At 45.8% G+C, this 22,632-nt stretch overlaps 1 protein-coding gene across 2 annotated transcripts in view; it reads right to left on the bottom strand.

The window, feature by feature from the left end:
- Nucleotides 1-708: 708 nt before the first annotated feature.
- Nucleotides 709-22,632, bottom strand: part of LRRC14 (leucine rich repeat containing 14) — a 166,953-nt gene continuing 145,029 nt past the window's right edge. For both annotated transcript variants that reach the window (XM_078686624.1, XM_078686623.1), the window contains 2 exons: nt 15,242-15,877; nt 709-1,662 (listed from right to left, as the gene is read on the bottom strand). In XM_078686624.1, the coding sequence (XP_078542750.1) occupies nt 1,092-1,662; nt 15,242-15,877 (1,207 nt within the window). In that variant the 3' untranslated portion in view covers nt 709-1,091. The remainder of the gene's footprint in view (nt 1,663-15,241; nt 15,878-22,632) is intronic.

The raw sequence follows: 22,632 nt of genomic DNA, 5'->3' as shown, positions 1-22,632 counted from the left end.
ACAGACGGGCTTCCCTTTGGCAATCCTCTAGTGTGCCCGTAGTATGCGCATGTGGAATGTCCGCTATGTGCACGTCCCATTGTTTAAAAATATTTGTCCCTCATATCCTAGACTGGTAAAGTGGAATAGGTCCAGATTACATCACCCCAAGGAAGCAGACACTTTAAGCTAGAAATTAAGGAGGGACTAAAAAAACAAAAGCGAGAGAGAAGCTAAGGAAAACTAACCCCTGACCGGCTTCTTCTGAAAGTGTAAAAGACAAATGCCGAACAACGTGCGAGAGCGATGTAATGGGATTTCTATATAAAAAACAAGATTCAATTTAAAAATAAGGTTTATAGAAAGACAACATTTCAATTTATAGAGACTTCATGTTTTTAAAAAGTAGGTCTTTAAAACTGCAGTTACAAGTACCGCTGTTTATGGTGTAGACAAGGCAAGGAACTAGGGCTTGGGATAAGGTGGAATCACAAAGGGATTCCAGGTTGTACAAAGACCTTGTTTCTGCCATGTTTGTTCAAAATCTGCCCAGTACCCTTTTCACTGCACTAAAATGATCTCTGAAAATGTTTACGGTAACCTAGTTTTGTCTACCATCATCCCCAATAACTTCTGCCGCTTTGACCAGTTTACACAAAAGTGAGCAACTTTTTTCAGCTGGTCAAATACTTTCTTATGGATATTTTGTGCAGATTCACGAGACTGGACTTTAGTTATTCGTGATCAAATTTATTTTCCAGCTGAGCCATAACCACAAGTACCTTTTCCACTTCCTTTTTTTCTCGTTTTCAGTCAGTAAGTTACGCCAAGTCTGCCACATTCCTAACTTTAAAGGTCATTTTCAGCAGGGGCCCATTGAATCAGAAATAGCATCCTATATGTAATAAAGAGAAAGGCCATTACTCCCATCAATGAGGTCGGTAAATTCAATTCCTACTAGTTACATGTTTTATTGCACAAATATGAAAGACATAGGAGCTAAATAAGAATTGCGAAAGTTTCATTTTTGGGGGGGTTTATACAGGATAGGTCCCTATAGTCACAGGATCAAGAAATAGATGGCCGCACCTTGGCATTGCCACAAGTCACATCTATAGGTTCAAATACTCCAGTTCATTTTCCTTGTACAATTCACTGGTCCAGATCATGTCGGTCCTCTGTGCCTCGGCCAGCATCAGATGGAGTTGCCCGGCCAGCTCGGCTAGTTTTTCGTGCCTGAAGATACCATGGCGGTAGTGGGTCAACGAGGGGTGCCTGGGCAGACTGTCATCATAACAATCCACTGGGTATGGATAGATCACAAGCTGAAGGTCTAGCAGAGGTATGGTATGCAGAAGCAAGGTCTTCAGCCCCTGGCAGGAGACTGGGTTCCAGTATATGCCCAGATAGCGCAGCTTTTTGCAGAGACACAGTGATGGCATTATGGCCCCTAGGTGCTGGTCAGTGAGCTTGCATTCCATGATGTCCAGGTAGAGCAGGGTGGAAGAAGCCTGACTTAATAGCCTCTGGAAAGGATGCTGGAGTAAGTCAGACAGGTTGTTGCCACTGAGGTCCAGCTTCTTCAGCGATGAGACATGGATGCTCTCGGAGAGGTAACTCATGTCAGAAGGGAGAAGATAGCAAAACGCCAGCTCCAAGCTCTCCAACGGATTACGCAAGCCGCTGGAAAAAAAAGGAATATCCGTAAATATTTAGTATGAAAACAATTAAGTGATCATAATCATTATTTTTCACAAACCTAATCAATTCGGACTAACAAAGGCTCAGTTACAAGGTGTACACAAAACACTGTCGTACCTGCTTTCTTCCTATCAAATATGATAAGACATGACGTGAGAGTAGGACTGGAGTCTGTTACAAAATAAAATGTGGTAGGTGACCCACTCTTAATATGACAGGAGTCGATTAAATACACTTTACATTTCAATTTGGAGAACTGTACGCAAAAGCACTTTAGATAGATCTAAGAATGAGGACATTTGGTTATATTACCATCAAAGCAGAGAAGAGGAAAAAAAAGTTTCTCTGGAGGAAGAAACATGAATGACAATTTGCATGAGAAAGCAAATTATAGTTAGAAAGGTATTGCTACTTAAGCAATCTAAGTTTCCTATATGCAATGAATTGGGGGATAAGAAGCATTAAGTTGTACACTGTTCATGAAAAATCAAAATGGCACCCCCTTCCTTTAAACCCAGGGTAAACATTATGGTTTGAATAGCATAAAAGATGGATTGACAGGGTGGCAATTCACTGAGAATTAGATTATATAGGACATCATCGGTATTTGCACACTTACAGGCTTTTGTATTTCTTAATTGCGCGATTGTACATATTGTAAATTTGAATTTTATTTTTTCTTCTTTGGTTCATTTGCCCTCTCTCCCATTTCTTTTGTCTCCTCTTGTTTTCCTGTATTTATCTCTCTCCTCACCTTTGTTTTCCTTTTTTCTCCTACCCACAAAAATACATTTTCTGATGGGATTTATAAATTTGGAGAAACAACTGTTAATTTACAGTAATTTGCATATTATCGTTTTCTGATACAAAAGAAACACATAGAATGGATAAAAAGAATATAGGAATTGACTAATTCTGTATATGTTTTTCAATAGTGCATGTTGGACTCATTTAAAACAAAGTAAAACCACCAGCCCCAACCTTTTTCTAAAAGAACAATCCAAGAATACGCTAACCCTGCCTCTCCATTCCTTCAGACACATTTCGATGAATTTATGAACCTGAACAAAGCCTGCCGGTAGCCCTTCTGACCCTGTCCATAACAAACCTTCAAGAAAATTCTTCTTACAACCTCTGCTGCCACACAAGTAGGAAGAATCATCAACAATTGCTTAACTATGGGAATATTTCCAGAAGAACTAAAAAAGTGATACATATGCCTATTTCTGAAGAAAACTAACTTGGACATGCCGAAACCAGACAACTTCAGACAGATTGCAAATGGACCTTTCTTGGTCAAACTGATAAAAAGAGCAGCATTCACCCAGATGTCACAATTAATTGATGAAAATGCCATACTTTCAGACTTCCAAACAGGATTCCTTCCAGGAGGAAGCATAGAATCTGCCACGTTCACATCTGGGATGATTTTAAAAACACAGTTGAGCGGAACAGGGTTGCTCTTGGACCTCTCAGCTGCATTCGACACAGCTGACCATGACACTCTGATACAAAGACTCTACAAAGCCGGCATTGAGAGGACTGCACTAGACTGATCACGTCCTACCTTCAGAACAAAACTAATCTCATCCATACCCCACCTTTCTCTTCCAAATTGAACTTCACAAAAGAAGGGATCCCTAAGGTTTTATCATCTCACCCATGCTTTTCAACATCTACATGAAGTCATTACCAGCACTGATCAATCAATTTCACCTCATGTGCTATAACTAGGTAGATGACATACAAATACTCCTTCAACTGAAATGCCCCAAAGACACTGGAAACTCACCAATTTTCAGTTGTCCCAAGGCCGTGGATCAATGGATGACATGGAGCCATCTCAAAATGAATGTTTCCAAAACGGAAATACTCACGTGTGGCGATTTGAAAAATGATGACCCACTTGCCACATGGCCTGATTATCTGGGAACACTGCCAAAAGTATCAAAGCAAGTAAGAAACCTCGGAATGACCATGGACTCCAAGCTATCAATGATTGCCCAAGTGGACAAACTAGCAAGATCAAGCTTTGCTACTATAAAACGTCTGCAACACAACTTCCCCTACCTGGGATTCCCACACAAGGCCCAGGCTACCATCTCTCTTGCTCTGTTCAAACTGGATTACGCCAACATCATCTACCACGGATCACCTTTAACAACTATGAAAAGACTACAATGGATTCAGAACTCTGCTGCCAGACTTGTCTTACATATACAACTACAAGCCCACATCTCAGCTGCCTTGATAGCCCTACATAGGTTACCGGTTGCCAGAAGATCCATGCTCAAGGTGTTTTATATCACCCACAAAGCGATCATGGAACAGGACCGCTCTTCATCAGGAATAAAATCACGCAATACATTCAACAAAGGAACCTCCGCTCTAGAGTGGCACCTTGCCTCAGAATTCACAATACAAGGATAAAACACGGGTGGCACATCCTGCTCTGTTCAAACAGCCAAACTATGGAACACTTTACCCCTAATCAAAAAACATGTGTGGGGGGTCAAAGGGAAATATTTACCGACCTGTCAACTCACTCCCTTACTGTCATACTTGTGAAACAAAAAAGAGAAGACCAGGTCAAAGTGGTGTTATGCTATACCAGTAACTAAGAAACCGGGAGTGTATGCGTGAGAAGTTGAGTCACAAAAAGGCTTCAGTATAGTCCCATCAGACCACCCTTGCGGCGGAGTCTCGTCATGTGGGAATTGGTTGAGTGATCCAAACATCGCCCAGGCCATCAGGTAATGGTGCGGATGTGGATAAAAATACTGTAGCCAAATTGTTGCTCAAGGGATGGTACTAATGTGGTGCAGTGCTTAAATGACAGGGAAAGATAAAACTAACTACTTAAGCAAACCATGTATTATTTAAGATCTATCTAAGTGTCAGGATTAAAAACACGCCTAGTAGCTGAAGAGTTAGGCTACACTATGGCGCTGTGCAGATCGGTCGACATGTTTCAGCCAATAAGAGGAATGCTCTGGCTTTCTTCAGGACCTATAAAGATGTTTAGCTACTGCAACTAACAAAGGGTGTAAGTGCAAACATTACAGAATTATACATATAGTGATACTTATAACTACCAGTAACTTGGAACCCCAATGTACACTGGAGAAAGAGAAAAATATCTTCTTCCTAAAAAAGAGACAAAAGACAACAAACACTTGTTTAACACGCATGAACCCCCCATCTGCATAGAAGCTGCATAGACAAAAACACCTGCAAGAAACATTTGCGTTCTGCATTATAATGAGCATACTAGCTCTGTCACATAGAGGAATTTCCTCACAGTGATACTCACCCATCTTTGTGTGGGTGATGACCTCACCTCACCCGGCAACCGCTCGGGAGAATGAGGCCCCGCTCTATAGTGTAGAAATAAACGGACACAGTAAGTACACAGATCTTCTGTGCCCAGCCAAATTGCACTACACAAATAACCTAATAGACGTGTGTTTAGATGTCCAATTCACCCCACTATGTGCCGACACCTATTCCAGACTTAAAACTAGCATGAATTGTGTCATAAGTGGATTATAAGGGAGGATAGCATACGTTAAAAACATATTAGAATGCTGACCCGGGCCACTACGTGCCTACCCTTATATTCATGAAAAAATCAAATGGTCATGGGGTGTAATGACTCTCTTGTTGTTTTTACCCAGCAGTTGGGAATAAGGGTAGCCTGGATGGTGTATGTACTAGAATTTACTAGATGAATAGCGGTCACCCTATGATCATCATTACACCCCATGACCATTTGATTTTTTCATGAATATAAGGGTAGGCACGTAGTGGCCCGGGTCAGCATTCTAATATGTTTTTAACCTATGCTATCCTCCCTTATAATCCACTTATGACACAATTCATGCTAGTTTTAAGTCTGGAATAGGTGTCGGCACATAGTGGGGTGAATTGGACATCTAAACACACGTCTATTAGGTTATTTGTGTAGTGCAATTTGGCTGGGCACAGAAGATCTGTGTACTTACTGTGTCCGTTTATTTCTACACTATAGAGCGGGGCCTCATTCTCCCGAGCGGTTGCCGGGTGAGGTGAGGTCATCACCCACACAAAGATGGGTGAGTATCACTGTGAGGAAATTCCTCTATGTGACAGAGCTAGTATGCTCATTATAATGCAGAACGCGAATGTTTCTTGCAGGTGTTTTTGTCTATGCAGCTTCTATGCAGATGGGGAGTTCATGCGTGTTAAACAAGTGTTTGTTGTCTTTTGTCTCTTTTTTAGGAAGAAGATATTTTTCTCTTTCTCCAGTGTACATTGGGGTTCCAAGTTACTGGTAGTTATAAGTATCACTATATGTATAATTCTGTAATATTTGCACTTACACCCTTTGTTAGTTGCAGTAGCTAAACATCTTTATAGGTCCTGAAGAAAGCCAGAGCATTCCTCTTATTGGCTGAAACATGTCGACCGATCTGCACAGCGCCATAGTGTAGCCTAACTCTTCAGCTACTAGGCGTGTTTTTAATCCTGACACTTAGATAGATCTTAAATAATACATGGTTTGCTTAAGTAGTTAGTTTTATCTTTCCCTGTCATTTAAGCACTGCACCACATTAGTACCATCCCTTGAGCAACAATTTGGCTACAGTATTTTTATCCACATCCGCACCATTACCTGATGGCCTGGGCGATGTTTGGATCACTCAACCAATTCCCACATGACGAGACTCCGCCGCAAGGGTGGTCTGATGGGACTATACTGAAGCCTTTTTGTGACTCAACTTCTCACGCATACACTCCCGGTTTCTTAGTTACTGGTATAGCATAACACCACTTTGACCTGGTCTTCTCTTTTTTGTTTCACACACTTTACCCCTAAACATAAGATCCATGGATAACCACCTTATCTTCAGAAGACTACTCAAGAATTGGCTCTTCCCCACATAACCGCCATACGCAAATATCTATATACAGCATGTCCCTCTATATATAAGCATTGATTTTGCCTACAAATGTGTACCTGCATATGTGTTCGGCTTTGTATAAATATATATAATGATGTTTTTAAAGATATAGATATCCATTAGTTCTGCTCAACAAATGTGCATATTATGTATTTAAGTGACCGCATAAACAAGTAAATCCTTCATCATAACTATCTACAACTGCTTCACTATTGAATTACAAAACGAAAATTAAAAGTACAGCAACACTTAAAAACTTGAAAGTCTGAGATTATTACATGCAACTTTAATCTACATATATACCTTCCATCTACTAATGATATACCTTCCGTGTACTTATGTCCCTTTATAACTATACATTTTTCTTCCAATTCAGCATATCCAATGCACTACCCTATATCTATCAATATATCCTCTACATCAACTCGGACTCATCTCAAGCCTTATTCCACTACTCTCTCCAAAGCACTACCCTATTTCTCACCCTATACCTCTCAGTTTATCCTCTCCCTCCACTCTTCCATTCATCCCAAACCCCATACCACTACTATGATCCCCAAAATAACTCTTTCTAGACTCTTCCCTACTCTACCCCATCCTGCATAATCGCACACCTCTTTTACTATTCGGATCTACTAAACAAGCCTTTTTAACCCCCCTCCCCCTCCCGACTTCTCCCTCACCTCTCCTTTACTTTCCAAATCCCTAGACCCTTCCTTCTTCTATCCCTCCACCATTTCTCTTACAATCCAAATAACAGAGTAACATGTCCACCGCTCAAATCAATTATTTTCTTATTTCCCTAAACTAATTCACCACTAATCATTTTTGGGTTCCAGAGTAGTCTGCTACTTGCCAAAAAGTGCTACATCTCCTCATCAGGGAAGCAAGTGCTATATAAATGCAAACCCTTCCCTCCACAATCCTTTACAATACAAATAACAAACTAACATGTCCACAATTTAAATTAATTTCATATTTCACTAGACTAATTGACCACTAATCCTTTTCGAAAAGAAAGAAAAAAAAGAAGGTTACAAGAACATTATAATTAGGTTCAGATTTTACTTACACAAAACCATAGAAATTCAGCCAGTTATAGTTATCTCAAGTAACTATACCTCGTGTTCTACGGTAACTATAACTCATGCCCTCGCCATGCATTGCTAATTACCCCACATATTACATCAGTCATGACATTTTCTATGACATCATTGATATCACTGCAACATTTACAGTGAAATTATCGATAAAAAAAACTGTGCATGGTTGGAATGGAGTTTTTTGTGTTATTAATAACATTTGCACATTGGCCGAGTCTCCAAGAACCTTTCCAAAAGGCGATACGTTTTGACTAGTTTCTGCAAGGAAAGTTTAGGGGTAGTCAGTCAAGCGAGGGCCCAGAAATAAGGAGGTCCTAAAATGCAAAATGACCATTCTTTTTCCATAGACTTCTTTAGATAGGGCTACCGTAGTAACTGCTGAACGGAATTACACCAAATTTGGCAGGAAGCTAGATCTTGGTACGCAGATTGTGCTTTCTTTTTTAAAACCATGTTGTGTAAAAGCATCCAGTAGTATTTGAGGAAATAAGGTTGGAATGTATTTGTATATCTGTACGGTTGGGTTCGAGGGACTCTCTTGAGAGTCGCTTGAACCCCATTTTAAACGAGCATTGGAAGAGCTAATAGGTCTCGCCTATAAGAGAGCTACTTGCTGTGGTAATGTGTTTTAGCCACGTCGTTCAGCATATCTAAAAGTGAGTGTAGTGGGGCGGGGAATATTGGGATAGATTGGAGTGGCATATATTGGAGTCTGGCAGAATGGGGTGGGTAGATTGCAGTGGGTAGATTAGAGAAGATAGTGGTGGTGTAGGTTGGGGTGGAGTAGGTTGGGGTAGACTGTGATGGGGTACATTGGGGTGGGATATACTGGGGTAGGATGGGGTGGGGTAGACTGGGTCATATTGGTGTGGGGTAGGCTGGGGTGGGTAGAGTGGAGTGTGGTAGATTGAGGTAGGTTGGATAGGGTAGATTAGGGTAGAATGAGGTAGATTAGAGTGGGGTGGTTTGGACAGACTGGAGTAGTTGTAGTGGGGTAGACGAGTGGGGCAGATTGGGGTGGGATAGAATGAGGTAGATTGGGGTGTGGATTGGGTAAAGTAGACTGGGTGGGGTACATTAGAGTATGGTAGATTTGGGTGGGGTAGGTTTGGTTAGATTGGAGTGTGTAGATTTGGGTGGGGTATGTTTGAGTAGACTGGGCTGAGTGGGGGTAGATTAGGGTGGAGGAGAATGGGGTACATTGGGGTGGAGTACATTGGGGCGGGGTAGATTGAGGTATGTTGCAGCTCTTTCAAGTGCCAAGCATCATATGTTAATCTAACGCATTTAACGGCACATTCTCATATCACCGCATTACAAATGCTTACCACGCATTTATAGTGCCTTTTCACTTGTCAAGGAGCTTTGTCGTAAAAGTGGTAAGTGCGCAGCAGCACTCGTTGTTTACCCTTTTAATGTGACAGAGGCAGTGTGACCAGGGCACAGAGACAAGGTGACCCTCGGGGCTTTCTACTATTTAATTCAGGCGCTCCTCTTATTTGCATTTAGTCTGCATAGTCTGTGCTGCTGTACTTGGGTCCTGCCCTCTTTCTTTGCAGGATGAAATTAATGAGTATCATTGTGTGATCCAATCAAAATAACAGCAGGGTCATTTCCGCACAGCCGGCCTTCTCAGCAGCACATTGCACGTATCCGAATTTTTAATGGCTGAAAGTGTTGCACCCAAGACTAGAGCTTAGAGCTCTACTGTGCACTTTCTCCAGAGTTGGCTGAACGGTCAGAGCAAGGCACACAGTGGCAGTCTGGCCAGTGCACCCAGACTGCAGCAGGAAACACCCAGTTCACCAAGGACCAGGTTAAAAATCAGCCGGAAACAGACATTTCATTCAAGTAAGTTATAGCCCGAGTCAAATGTTCTCCCACGGCAAAAAGTCACGTATGACGAGAGAAGAAGCAAAGACAGCCAGGCTACCGAGATTCCAAAGTCAGACATGTACTGAAGTAAGAGCACGAAACAGAAGATACTGATTGTTTATTTAAGTTTAAAATCAGAGTCTCAGTCACAGCAGTGCATGCACCTCTAATGGCCCCGTACCAAACTCAACCCTGCTAATCTCATGACAAATTATGCACTTATATTTTTTGGTCAAGCCTGGGCAGCGGATGCGCTACTTTGCGAGGCATGCTGTATTCAGGTATGGACTTGAAGCTCTGCCCATCTTTTACAATGGCTCCTGTTACTGTCCTTTCTAAATCGTTGTTTTTAATTCATGAATAGGTTAGTATCCCTCCTTAGTACTGCTTTGTCTGCATTTGTAAATTCCCAAAAGGACTGGACTTTTTACTTGTGCTGTTACACAGTCTGTTTTATCTACAGTCTGAGAGCACTATTTTCTTTAATGTCTTTAATCTAGCTGCTGTTGCTGGCATGACAGGCCCACCCTAACCCACCCTGTTTTCATTTACGTGTGCGCCCGATCATGGACGCTGCGCTTTATCTTTGAAAAAATGCTCCCAGCACAGCCCAGCACTTCTGCACGCGCTATGCCGCTTAACAAATGTTTTTTTTGTGAAAGCGACCCATACCGTGCTTTCTCTTTAATGGCGGCTGCTCCTTTTTAGGTCGAGCTGGAGTTAGCATCCAAAGGATGCGTCCAGCTGGAGACCTAATGTTGCCTGTCTCGGGGGGAAGGAGGGACAAGAGGGTGTTACGAGCTTGAAAGCCGGATTTGTGTGCGCGAACGCGCACGTTCCGTCCTGCGCCGTGCACATGCGCGTGCATATACACAGACAGACACAGCCAGCCCCCACCCCCCCTGCATGCACGCACACACACACACGCTGCCGCCCCCCACACCCCTGCACACACACAGACACGCACGCATACACATGCCGCAGCCGCCCTCTACCCCCCCCCCCCCGCATCTCGCTGCACTCTTCATTACAGCCGGGTGCTTCTGCCGGTGTGCATCTCGGTTACAGCACAAGGGTCTACAGCCGCATCTCCTCGCCCCCAGGGGCCCACGCAGCAGTCCCAGGCTCACAATGAGCGAGAGAGAGGGACTTTGGCGATCCTTACCGGGGCTCTTCAGATGGCTGCGGCTCTCGCGGGTGCTCGTTGTTTCTTCTTGCCCCGCCCCCTTTGCACTCCAGGCCTCACTTTCGTCTAGGGCTCCCTTGTTATGAATGTGTCGCATTTCATTCTGAACGTCAGCGCCCACCGGTGGAGAAGGAGGGGTGTTCCGCGCAGGCACTGTCTGCTGGGGCGGGGGAGAGGGCTACGAGCCAAGGGACGTTTTTAACCGTCAGCGCGCGCGACCGGAGCGGCTCACTCGGATCTCAGACGTAGGGGGGGGCGGAATGGTGAGTTGTGTCCATTCACCTCCCGCTGTACACGTGTGTGAAGGGACAGAGAGTGTGGCTGTCCATCAATTGTTCTCTTTGCATTTGTAACCTTGTTGTAAAGGCTGGTGGCTTTAAAGACTGCGTGGTAAATGAGGTCTCCCCCCTCACTGCCTCTGCCCGCTCACCCACTGGGTGCAATCTCACTCGGTGCCTAAAGATGGCTGAAAAGGGGGGGGAGGGTGTCTGTGAGACGGCCGAGGCCAAAAAAGCGTTACTAGAAATTCTTCCCAAGAGGCTGGATCTGTGCATTTCATGCCATGGCTTACATACAATATAAGACCTGCAGTCCTGTTCCTCGACGCATGCAGGCCCCCTGCAGAGCAGCAGAGTTTTGTGCCAGTGCGTCCAGACATCACACAATCACTCCCCCCTTCACAACACTGCCTTGTGCACTCTCGCTGTGTGTGACACCGTCCCCTTCATCACCCTGCTCTCTTGTGCACGTCACGGGTGCGCCACGACCGACCTCTTCATGCCTTCTCCCTCCTCACCTGTAAATAAAGCATTTTATTTTCGTTTGCTGTACCTCCTTCTCAAACGTTCCTTTAGAATTACATTTAAATGTATATACGCAACCATCGCTCAGCACGCTCTGCCGAGAGGCCAAGGATTGCATGAGCAAGTCGTCTGAGACTGTACACCTGTGTCCCACTGGCAGGCACGGTGTGACACTCGCTCTGCCTTCAGCCAGCCCAGAGCTCTCAGTCGTGGCCCTTTATAAACCCACTCATCCCACACCCACCCAGAACCAGAGCTCCCCCAGGGACCTAGCGGAGACTCAGTTCAGAGTGCATCCTACAAGAGTCATATGTGGCACGGACACAGCTACAGAAACACACCATGTAGGAAAAACAAAGGCTCTCATGGATTACAATATCAAATAAAACGTGATATGAATTCCGGCGCCGCTGACACGTTTTGAAGAGTTTTACAGTCATTCTTGTGAAGACGATCGGTGGTTTTATCCGTAAACTTAGTTTAAGACAATAATAAAGTTATTATTTATTGACTGCTGGGTCTGAGTGAGCTCTGGCAGGACTCACTGTCAGGGCTTTGGAACTGTTAGTAAAAGTGGAAGCCGGGGTCGGAGGCCGCCAAATCCTGCCAGGGGCCGCCACAAATATGGATGATTCATGTATCCGATCCTTGTCGTGGTGGCCCCTGGGGTTTGGCGGCCCTGTGCAGGTGCACACCTTGCACATGCCTACGGCCGGCCCTGCACGCACAGCAGTGGCATGCGAGAACTGCTTCCGGGAGACACATGTTTATCTGTCTCCCTGTGGATAGGTGAGCTAGTTGCTCTACCTAATCAGATGTGAAACGCAGCTTCAATTGTAGACAGGTCTTCTGGGAGACGTACTCTTTTGCAGGAAAATATCGTGAGAGCGTCACGGGAAGGCATGCTACTAATATTTGACACGAGACTCTCCAGCCTCTTTGTAATGTGCGCACCGGGACCTGATGGCTCGCTTGGGATAGTGCTGCCAATACTATGAAAACTCCTTACGAGCAAGCAGCCTCGTTAAATGTGGGGGGGAATTAAAATATTATTTTCGTTTTTGGCCTTCATCCGTCATTCTTTTACTACTAGGCCAGGTGTTCTTATCTAGGGTTGCCACATGGTTGGGTAAATAATAGGGCCTGAACTGTCAAAATATATAATTTCACGCTGTGTGTGTTCACCAGAAGCAGTGTTGATTGTATACATCAACACTGCTTCTGGTGAAAACAATCAAAACAGGTTAGACTGAGGTGATATCACTCGTATAGGGGCACGGTATTGATCAAATTGCATGTCCTCAACTAACTCCTCTTGTTGAGGCTCTGGGCGTGGATGACTATAAGCTGGCTCTGCCATTGTATGTTCAGTCCTAGGGGTCAGGGGACGATGGCTGCTGCTAGCTGTGCAGAACAACCCCCTGCCAGACCCCTGCTTAGAGGCCTGCTCAGTCTTCACTGTCGCTCCTTGCATCCCTGAATAACCTTTTACTGCAGCATTTCCGATCTGAAATAATGTGGTGAAATATGCCACCAGGGGACCTGTGACCTCAGCAGCAGGTACCACGTCCAGTATTAATGGCTTCTATTTCTGACTCAGTTGGTAGATTGAAAAGGCTTGTGTGTTTGCAGGTAAATGTTTCCTTTCTGCTCGAGAGCTGAGAATGATTCTCCCCATATAACGGTGGAAGAGAAGATATCTTTTCTGATGTATCTGCGTTACCTATCTGTTTAAAGGTTAATGCCTTTCACTTTTTACACAATGCCTTTCACTCACTAGCCCCTTCTATTTTTAGGTTTGGCTTGAGGTCCCAAGCACTGTAAATACAACACATATTGCATTACAAATGCTATAGGTGTCACATTTGCGAAAGTTAAAACTATTGGCATTGTAAATGACAAAGCTATTAATTTCGCTATTTTCAAAACCAACACATAAATAAAAACTGTGTCATTTACAATACCAATGGCTCAAACTTTCCTAATGCGAGACCTATTGCATTGCAAATGCTTGTTTCAGATGAGCCGCGTCTTAAAGAAAGGGGTAAGGCTAACATCAACGTGAAAGCGCAGCATGGGGAGCTTTGAAAAAAACTAAACAACATTTGTTTGTCAACTTGACAAACAAATCCTTTTTTTTTGGTAAAAGTGCCCCATACCACGCTTTCACTTGAACGGCGGCTGTACCTTTCTTTGGACAAGCCGCGTCTTAAAGAAAGGGATGAAAAGGTGCGAGGGGAAATGAAACATGGACAAAAAGGATAGATGTGTGCCTGAAAGGTAAGAGAGACAGGCGGGACAAGGATAGGCGGTGTGATAAGAGAGGCACAACATAAGAAAGGAAGCCAAAGCAGGAGAAGGAGAAATTGTCACTCAGTCATTGAATGTCACTCATAAGTACACTGAAGTTATGAAAATGTCACACATAAGCAAACTGAAACCTTGGAAGCTATGCTAATGGTAGACTCGGTAGAATTCAGTGTTGCATTAGGGTGTGTCTTTTGTGTACAATGACAATTTTGGATTGAAAGGTCTATCAAGCCTGACAGGGACTATTTGTGGGCCCTCAGTAAACAGAGGTTACAGACCCAGCCTTGGCTTGACCACATGAACTTCTTCTAGTTGTTCCAAAATTTAAACAGATTGTTTTTCATCAATATCCACCGAACATGCGATTGTCATTCCACCTTGCCCCAGTCTCATTAGCTTGATTCAGTCCTAGGGGGTGCTCGAATGCTGGTAGTGCATTGTGGTTTAAAGGTGTCATGCGCATATTGCTTTCTGCTTGAAATGCCTTTTGACAAGGAAATATTTTTAAATGCAAAGATGCTATTAGAGATTTCTTTCTTTCATTAGGAAATTGTCCACCTCTCAAAAGACTTAAGCACCTTAGAAAAGAGGACCAGGAAAGTAGGTGAGCACCAAGAATGATTATAGATGATTATCTGATACCTTGGGAGTAAGGAGAGGAATTCAATGAACACTAGCAGAGATCAAAAATGTCAGTGCTTTTAAAAAAACAAATAAGGAGGTTTAAAGTGTCTGTGAGATCGTCTGTCATTGATGGAGGTTAGCTGCCTTGTTTTGAAAGCCTTCTATATTAACATTAAATTAGCATTTTTTCCAAGTCGGAGCCAGTGAGGAGTATTTTTGACAGATCACACATGTGACTATTGTAACAGAAGTTGGTGAAAAGTCTGGATGCAGAGTTTAAAAAGCTTTGCTATCAGTTAGTAATGATTTTGCTACCAGAAGGCATAGTGCATTAAAAATGGTCAATTAAATCAGACTCACCATCTGATAGGAACCCATAGGCTTCATGTGACAGTCTCATGTTCCATTATTGCCACAACCTATATATACCACACAGAGTGAATGAGAAACCTCTACTAACGCACTTAACCAATCCTTGCACTTTTTAGTTTCCCATCCCAACAGAAAACACGAACCCATGTATTGCTCTGAATATTGCCGCTGGATTTTCATCATGACCTCCAACCACAATCCCTCCAAACTTTACCTTCACTATTCAACGTGCTACATTCCTAGCAAGTAATTAAACATCAACCAACATCAAAAGACAAAACATTAGTGCACATACACAGAATTGTGATCCATGAAAAAATGTGTCTGGAGTTTAGTGATTTTTACCTAAGCAGTTGTCGGAGTCTTCCCGAGAGTCTTGATGATCCCAGGTTCAGTTCCTTGAGGCTGGACAGTCTTCCGAGCTCTGTGGCAAAACTTTGAAGGCCTTTATCCATTTCCGCAGACAATCTTCTGACATCAATGTTATTGTAAGGCAATTTCAAACTGAGCAGACCTGTAAACTTGGACATATATGGAAGCAGCATGTTCAGACCGGGGAGTCCCAAATTATTAAACCTCAGGTCCACTTGGCGAACACTTCCAGAATCCAGGAGTTCTAAAAGCTCCACAGTGCTGCGGATGGGCAACTCCTCAGCTCGGAAATCCCGGCACTTCAAGCGCAGTGGGCTGTTGTTGCTGACTTGCAAGGCCTCTTTGAGAACCCCGGAAGAAGTGCTGTTCACAAACAGGTCCATACGTACCTCCACATACATCTGGTCCTCAGGGGCTGGTGCAGGTACCAAGGTATTCCCCATTCCCTTCCTCCGCTTCCATGCACGCCTAGCTTCTTCGCCCTGCCGCTTTGACGCCTCAATGCAGGCTTTGGCTAGTGTCACAGTTTGAGACCAGAGACTCACTGCTTCGGGGTCTATTCCTCCATCCTGAAGGCCTGTCATGTCCAAAAGTCTCAGCTGTTGCCTCCTTGGAGTTAAGAAAGGGAGAAATAATGCAGATTGAATTATATATGTATAACTTCACCTGAATATTCACACATTTATTGTATTGTAATTGCATTTATACAGCGCTTACTACCCCGGACCAGGCGTCAAAGTGCTTTTTCTGCGAGTAGCACGCTACTCCGGGACCCATAGAGGATTAGTGTTGAATTAGTACAGTGAAACATGCAAGTACATTTTAAGTGGTGGATAGGTTAATCAGTTATTTGGATCTGGAATGATAGCAGAAGGATAGAGTAGGAAGAAAGGTTTGTATTTATATAGCGCTGGTTACCCCTGATGGGGTGTTGAAGCATTTATGTACATTCTGAGCAAAGAATTAATGATTAACGGAGAATAGGTGAACGGTATGTTTACATTTCAGACTTTAGCTCTGTGTGTACAAACAGCTTATGCTTAGTTTTTTTGGGTGCCCCAGGGCTGAAAGAGCGCTGGGTGAAGTCTGCTATACAAAACGTATATCACATTGATTACCACAGCAAATGAACCCCATTTAAGAAACACCCCCATCAATAACTGGAAAGCACGCACTTTACGCAGAGGCCTTCAAAATTGAGCCATTACACGGAGGATATTGTCAAACACATTTCATAAAGTTTAGCATTGCTTAAATGTAACTAGGTTTAGAAAGTATAATTTCCATTCCATCACCTATAAACAATAGGAGATAAAATCCATTAGAAAAAGCATTGGCAACGCTAACATATGCGTCTTTAACGTATTAATGTATACAGAGACAGACATGCACAAATGATGTTTGCATTCATTAGCACATTAAAGGCAGATGTTATTGTCTTTGCTTGTATGTTTCTGTAATCTGGAAGAATCCTGAGGCCTTACTAACCCACCTACATACGGTGTGGCATATTGCTCGAATGCACCATATCTTTTTGTTTAAAATATTGTGTTATCTATATAGGATCCTGCAAGACAACTACAATTTGATCCAACATCAGCCATAACTGACCCCATACCAAGTGAGTCTACTGAAGCCAATCTTGGGACTTTAGCCAACAACACTTCATAAAGGCCATACGAAATAAAGAATCCAAAGTGCGGTTGCTTAACATGCATATAAAAGAGACCAAGTGCCACTATTGGTAAAGGTGATCGATGAGGATGCATAACAGACTAAGCTGTACTTTGACCACAAAAGGGCGGCAGGGCAAGCTCAGATGACCAAACGGTAGAGTCCCAAGACCAATATCAGACAAAAAAGCCTGGAGGACAGCATTGACTTCAGGCAATTTCTTCTGGAAATGAATAGCAGACTAGTGGCATTTTTATGGCAAAATCGACACATTGTTCATTAGAATGGATCACCGCAAGGAACGCATGGACAAGCAACCAGGTTAGACATGGCCAAGAAGAGAATTTCTGAAGTCTAATCTTTCTAAATTCTTGATTGTCTAGAGGGCACACCGGTTCCATGGCCCTATTCCCGTGCCTGGAGCATCTTTCAGTTCTATAATTGCTAAGTTGCTAAACCACCATAACCGTGATGTGGTTATGCATATGGTCTGTGAAAGGAAAAAAAAAAAAAAAAAAAAAAAAAAAAAGGAGGATATGACACACCAAGGGGCAAGAATCCTCTATTCAGATTTCAAACAATTGGCGACAGAAGCAAAATGCACATTCAAACCAGTCAAAAGCATACTTCGGGAAAGACAAGTAAAATATGCAATGCTGTATCACACCAAATTGAAGATATTGATGAGAGAAGAACACTGATCCTTACACATCCTGCCAATATTCAGAAAAAAGAAGGTCCTGAAAAGATAAACAAAAATGCTACTGCAAGGCTCCTTCCAACGCTGGCAGTGAAAAAGATTTGCCTCCTACAACAAGACCTACTGTGTTAAATTAAACAGTAGTCTCCTTCTTCAGAAAGCATCCTCATCAGACCAGTCAGATCCATAACAAGCTATCAGGAGCATCAATCACCTGATTTTTCTAGATTTGCAGAATTAAACACTGGTAGACCTTGGTATTCTGATCAATCACCTGAAGTCCGTCGGATTTATGGACCAAGCCTAGTTCAGGTGTGTTTTATGCACACCCAGGACATTCTCAAATAGTAGGAAGGCTTTGGTGTCTCCTATTAATTGTTCCAAGGTTAATAAAAAAGTAACTTAAACACTGGCAAATTTGCAAGTGATGGTAGCATGGACATGATTGTCGGCACCATAGTTTGGGTTTGCTCCTGAGACAGTTAGGTGAAAAGACAGCTTGGTTATTAGCACGCAGGCAGGAAATCCGGCGTCCCTCTGTGCTATAACCAAGATGAGAGCTGTCTGCCACCCGCTCCCGCCAGTCGGAAGGTCAGCACAGGAGAAGTTAGGTGGTAAGTTCAAGACACAAGCAACACACTTGAGAGGAGCTGCTGCAATGTTAAAGAGCTCCAGCATTAAAAGATAGGGTTACAAGTGGTGTTAGGTAAAAGTAAGTTATTTTATTAAAATGGCTTCAGTGTTGCGGTCGGTATGAGGGTGAAGGATATGGTTACTTTTTAGGGCTCGCCTGCTGGGCGCATGCGCCTAGCTGGCGAAGCTCTATAGGGGCTTAAACAGACTTTACCGAACTTGGCGATTTGGTGCTGTGCCCGTGGCTTTTAGGTCAATGCGCTTGCGCATTGACCTAAAATGCGCGTGCACATCACCAAATCGCCGTCTGTTCCCTCTGCCGCACTCCTCCCACACCTTTGAAGTGAAGCTTAGCTTCACTTCAAAGGCCCCTGCTGCTTAACACCCTCTCCCCGCTCCGCCCCCTCCCCTGCCCACCATGTCGCATTTCTCCTCCCCCCTCCCCACAGCAATGCCCTCCGTCTGCTTTTATTTTGTGATTATGAGTCACAATGACAGGCGCCCTGCCCGGCGGTGCGAGGTGTGATGCATCTGCCTATCACCACCCGAGCATCTTATCTGAATACATTCCATCGTGTTCTTGAGCTGTGAGTGTAAAGTAAAGCGCCTCGAGGGAGGCTCTGGTCGCTAGTCCTGCTTGAAGGGGGATGGGCGAACAGCTCGTGCTCTTTATGTTGCCCAGCAAGAGCCTGAAATGCTTCCCGTGTGCTTTGAGGAAGGTTTGGTGATTTGCTGCATTTATATAGCGCCTTCTACCAGATGGTCTGAACGTATATAATCCTCGGTTGGAGAGTGGTGTGCCTCCCAGGTGATATCATTTTCTTAATTCTACATGGAGATGCATGTAAAAAAGGCGACGACCAGCCACGTTTACCCACGTCAATTACATACTATTGTCTGTCGATAGATCGACCCGTTGTCTGTCGTTGCAGTGAAATACATTTGGTTCCATAATACACATTTTTTGAAAGAGCGGAACTTAAAACGCGCTACCTTCACACATTTATGACTACAGTGTCAAAGTCCATTTTTTTACAACGGTACAGCAGAATTGACATGGGAAAAATAGTTTTCTGTCTCAGATTGCACATTGCAAGGACTGTTACACAGGGAAACGTGTCTCTAAAAGTCACATGGCCTCTGTAATGTGATTGTGCCGTTATGCACATTTAACACATTGCACCCTGGTCTTGGTTTAATCGTTTTTAAAAAAAATAAAACATATATTAATGAAAAATTCAATGGGATGAACCATACATGCAGGTAGAGCAGACTAGAACGTGCTATTTATCACCATTCGCAGCAACATGTTGACCTATATGATGGGAGGTATGGCGCTTCTAGGCACACATCCACCATGACATCCACCGCCACATCCACCACCGCATCCACCACCACATCCACCATCACCACCACATCCACCATCACATCCACCACCACCACATCCACCATCACATCCACCATCACCTCCACATCCACCGCCACATCCACCACCACATCCACCACCACATCCACCACCACATCCACCACCACCACATCCACCACCACCGCATCCACCACCACCGCATCCACCACCACCACACCCACCACCACTACATCCACACCCGCCACCACTACATCCACCACCACATCCACTACAACCACCACCCCATCTCCCACTACCACCACCACCGCATCCACCACCACCACCGCATCCACCACCACCGCATCCACCATCACCACATCCACTGCATCCACCACCACCACATCCACCACCACCTCCAGCATGACATCCACCGCCACATCCACCACCACATCCACCACATCAACCACCGCCACATCCACCACCACTACCACATCCACCACCACCACCACCACCACCACCACCACCACATCCACCACCACATCCACCACCACATTCACCGCATCCACCACCACCTCATCCACCACCACCACATCCACCACCACCGCATCCACCACCACCGCATCCACCACCACATTCACCGCATCCACCACCACCTCATCCACCACTACCACATCCACCACCACCACTACCACATCCACCACCACCACTACCACATCCACCACCACCACATCCACCACCACCACATCCACCACCACCACATCCACCACCACATCCACCACCACATCCACCACCACATCCACCACCGCACCCACCACCACCACCACCACATCCACCATCACCTCCACATCCACCATGACATCCACCGCCACATCCACCACCGCCACATCCACCACCACCACATCCACCACCACCGCATCCACCACCACCGCATCCACCACCACCGCATCCACCACCACCGCATCCACCACCACCGCATCCACCACCACCGCATCCACCACCACCGCATCCACCACCACCACCACACCCACCACCACTACATCCACCACCACATCCACTACGAAGAGGTGTGGCGCCGCGGCCAGGGCGACTGACGCTGGAATCTGGGGACCACGGTTCGATCCCCGGCTCCGGCGGCAGGACAGCCCAGCACCATGTGACTCTGGGCAATAGCTCGCTTAATCTTCCCGACGGCCCCCCAGCGCCTAGAGACCCTTACGGGTGATTGTGCGCTTTACAAATGTGGACTTTAACCACCACTACCACCACCGCATCCACCATCACCACATCCACCGCATCCACCACCATCGCATCCACCACCACCACATCCACCACCACCACATCCACCACCACCACATCCACCACCACCACATCCACCACCACCACATCCACCACCACATCCACCACCACCACATCCACCACCACCGCAACCACCACCACCACCACACCCACCACCACTACATCCACCACCACATCCACTACAACTACCACCACCACCGCATCCATCACCGCATCCATCACCACATCCACCACATCCACCGCATCCACCACATCCACCACCGCATCCACCACCACCACCACAGCCACCATCCCATCCACCACCACCACCACATCCACCATGACATCCACCGCCACATCCACCACATCCACCACCACCACATCCACCACATACACCACCACCGCATCCACCACCACCGCATCCACCACCACCACCACACCCACCACTACATCCACCACCACATCCACTACAACCACCACCCCATCCTCCACTACCACCACCACCGCATCCACCACTACCACCACCACCGCATCCACCACCACCACCGCATCCACCATCATCACATCCACCGCATCCACCACCACCACATCCACCACCACATCCACCACCACCACATCCACCATCACCACATCCACCATCACATCCACCACCACCACCACCACATCCACCACCACATCCACCACCACATCCACCACCACCGCATCCACCACCACCACCGCATCCACCATCATCACATCCACCGCATCCACCACCACCACATCCACCACCACATCCACCACCTCCACATCCACCATCACCTCCACATCCACCTCCACATCCACCATCACCTCCACATCCACCATCACCTCCACATCCACCATCACCTCCACATCCACCATCACCTCCACATCCACCATGACATCCACCACCGCCACATCCACCACCGCCACATCCATCACCGCCACATCCATCACCGCCACATCCATCACCGCCACATCCATCACCGCCACATCCATCACCATCACATCCACCATCACATCCACCACCACATCCACCATCACCTCCACATCCACCATGACATCCACCACAACCACCACCCCATCCACCACCACCACCGCATCCACCACCACCACCACCGCATCCACCACCACCACCACCGCATCCACCACCACCACATCCACCGCATCCACCACCACCCCATCCACCACATCCACCATCACCACCACATCCACCATCACATCCACCACCACATCCACCATCACATCCACCATCACCTCCACATCCACCGCCACATCCACCACCACCGCATCCACCACCACCGCATCCACCACCACCGCATCCACCACCACTACATCCACCACCACATCCACCATCACCTCCACATCCACCATGACAACCACCACCCCATCCACCACTACCACCACCACCGCATCCACCACCACCACCGCATCCACCACCACCACGGCATCCACCACCACCACATCCACCGCATCCACCACCACCGCATCCACCACCACATCCACCCTCACCACCACATCCACCCTCACCACCACATCCACCCTCACCACCACATCCACCCTCACCACCACATCCACCCTCACCACCACATCCACCCCCACATCCACCATGACCTCCACATCCACCACCACATCCACCACCACATCCACCACCACCACATCCACCACCACATCCACCACCACCACATCTACCACCACATCCACCACCACCACCACATCCACCACTTCCACCACCACCGC

This window comes from Lissotriton helveticus, chromosome 4_1 (assembly GCF_964261635.1).
Source record: "Lissotriton helveticus chromosome 4_1, aLisHel1.1, whole genome shotgun sequence".
Taxonomy (NCBI): Eukaryota; Metazoa; Chordata; class Amphibia; order Caudata; family Salamandridae; genus Lissotriton; species Lissotriton helveticus.
The sequence above is the reverse complement of the archived record's forward strand: the minus strand, read 5'-3'. Positions and strand labels throughout refer to the sequence as shown.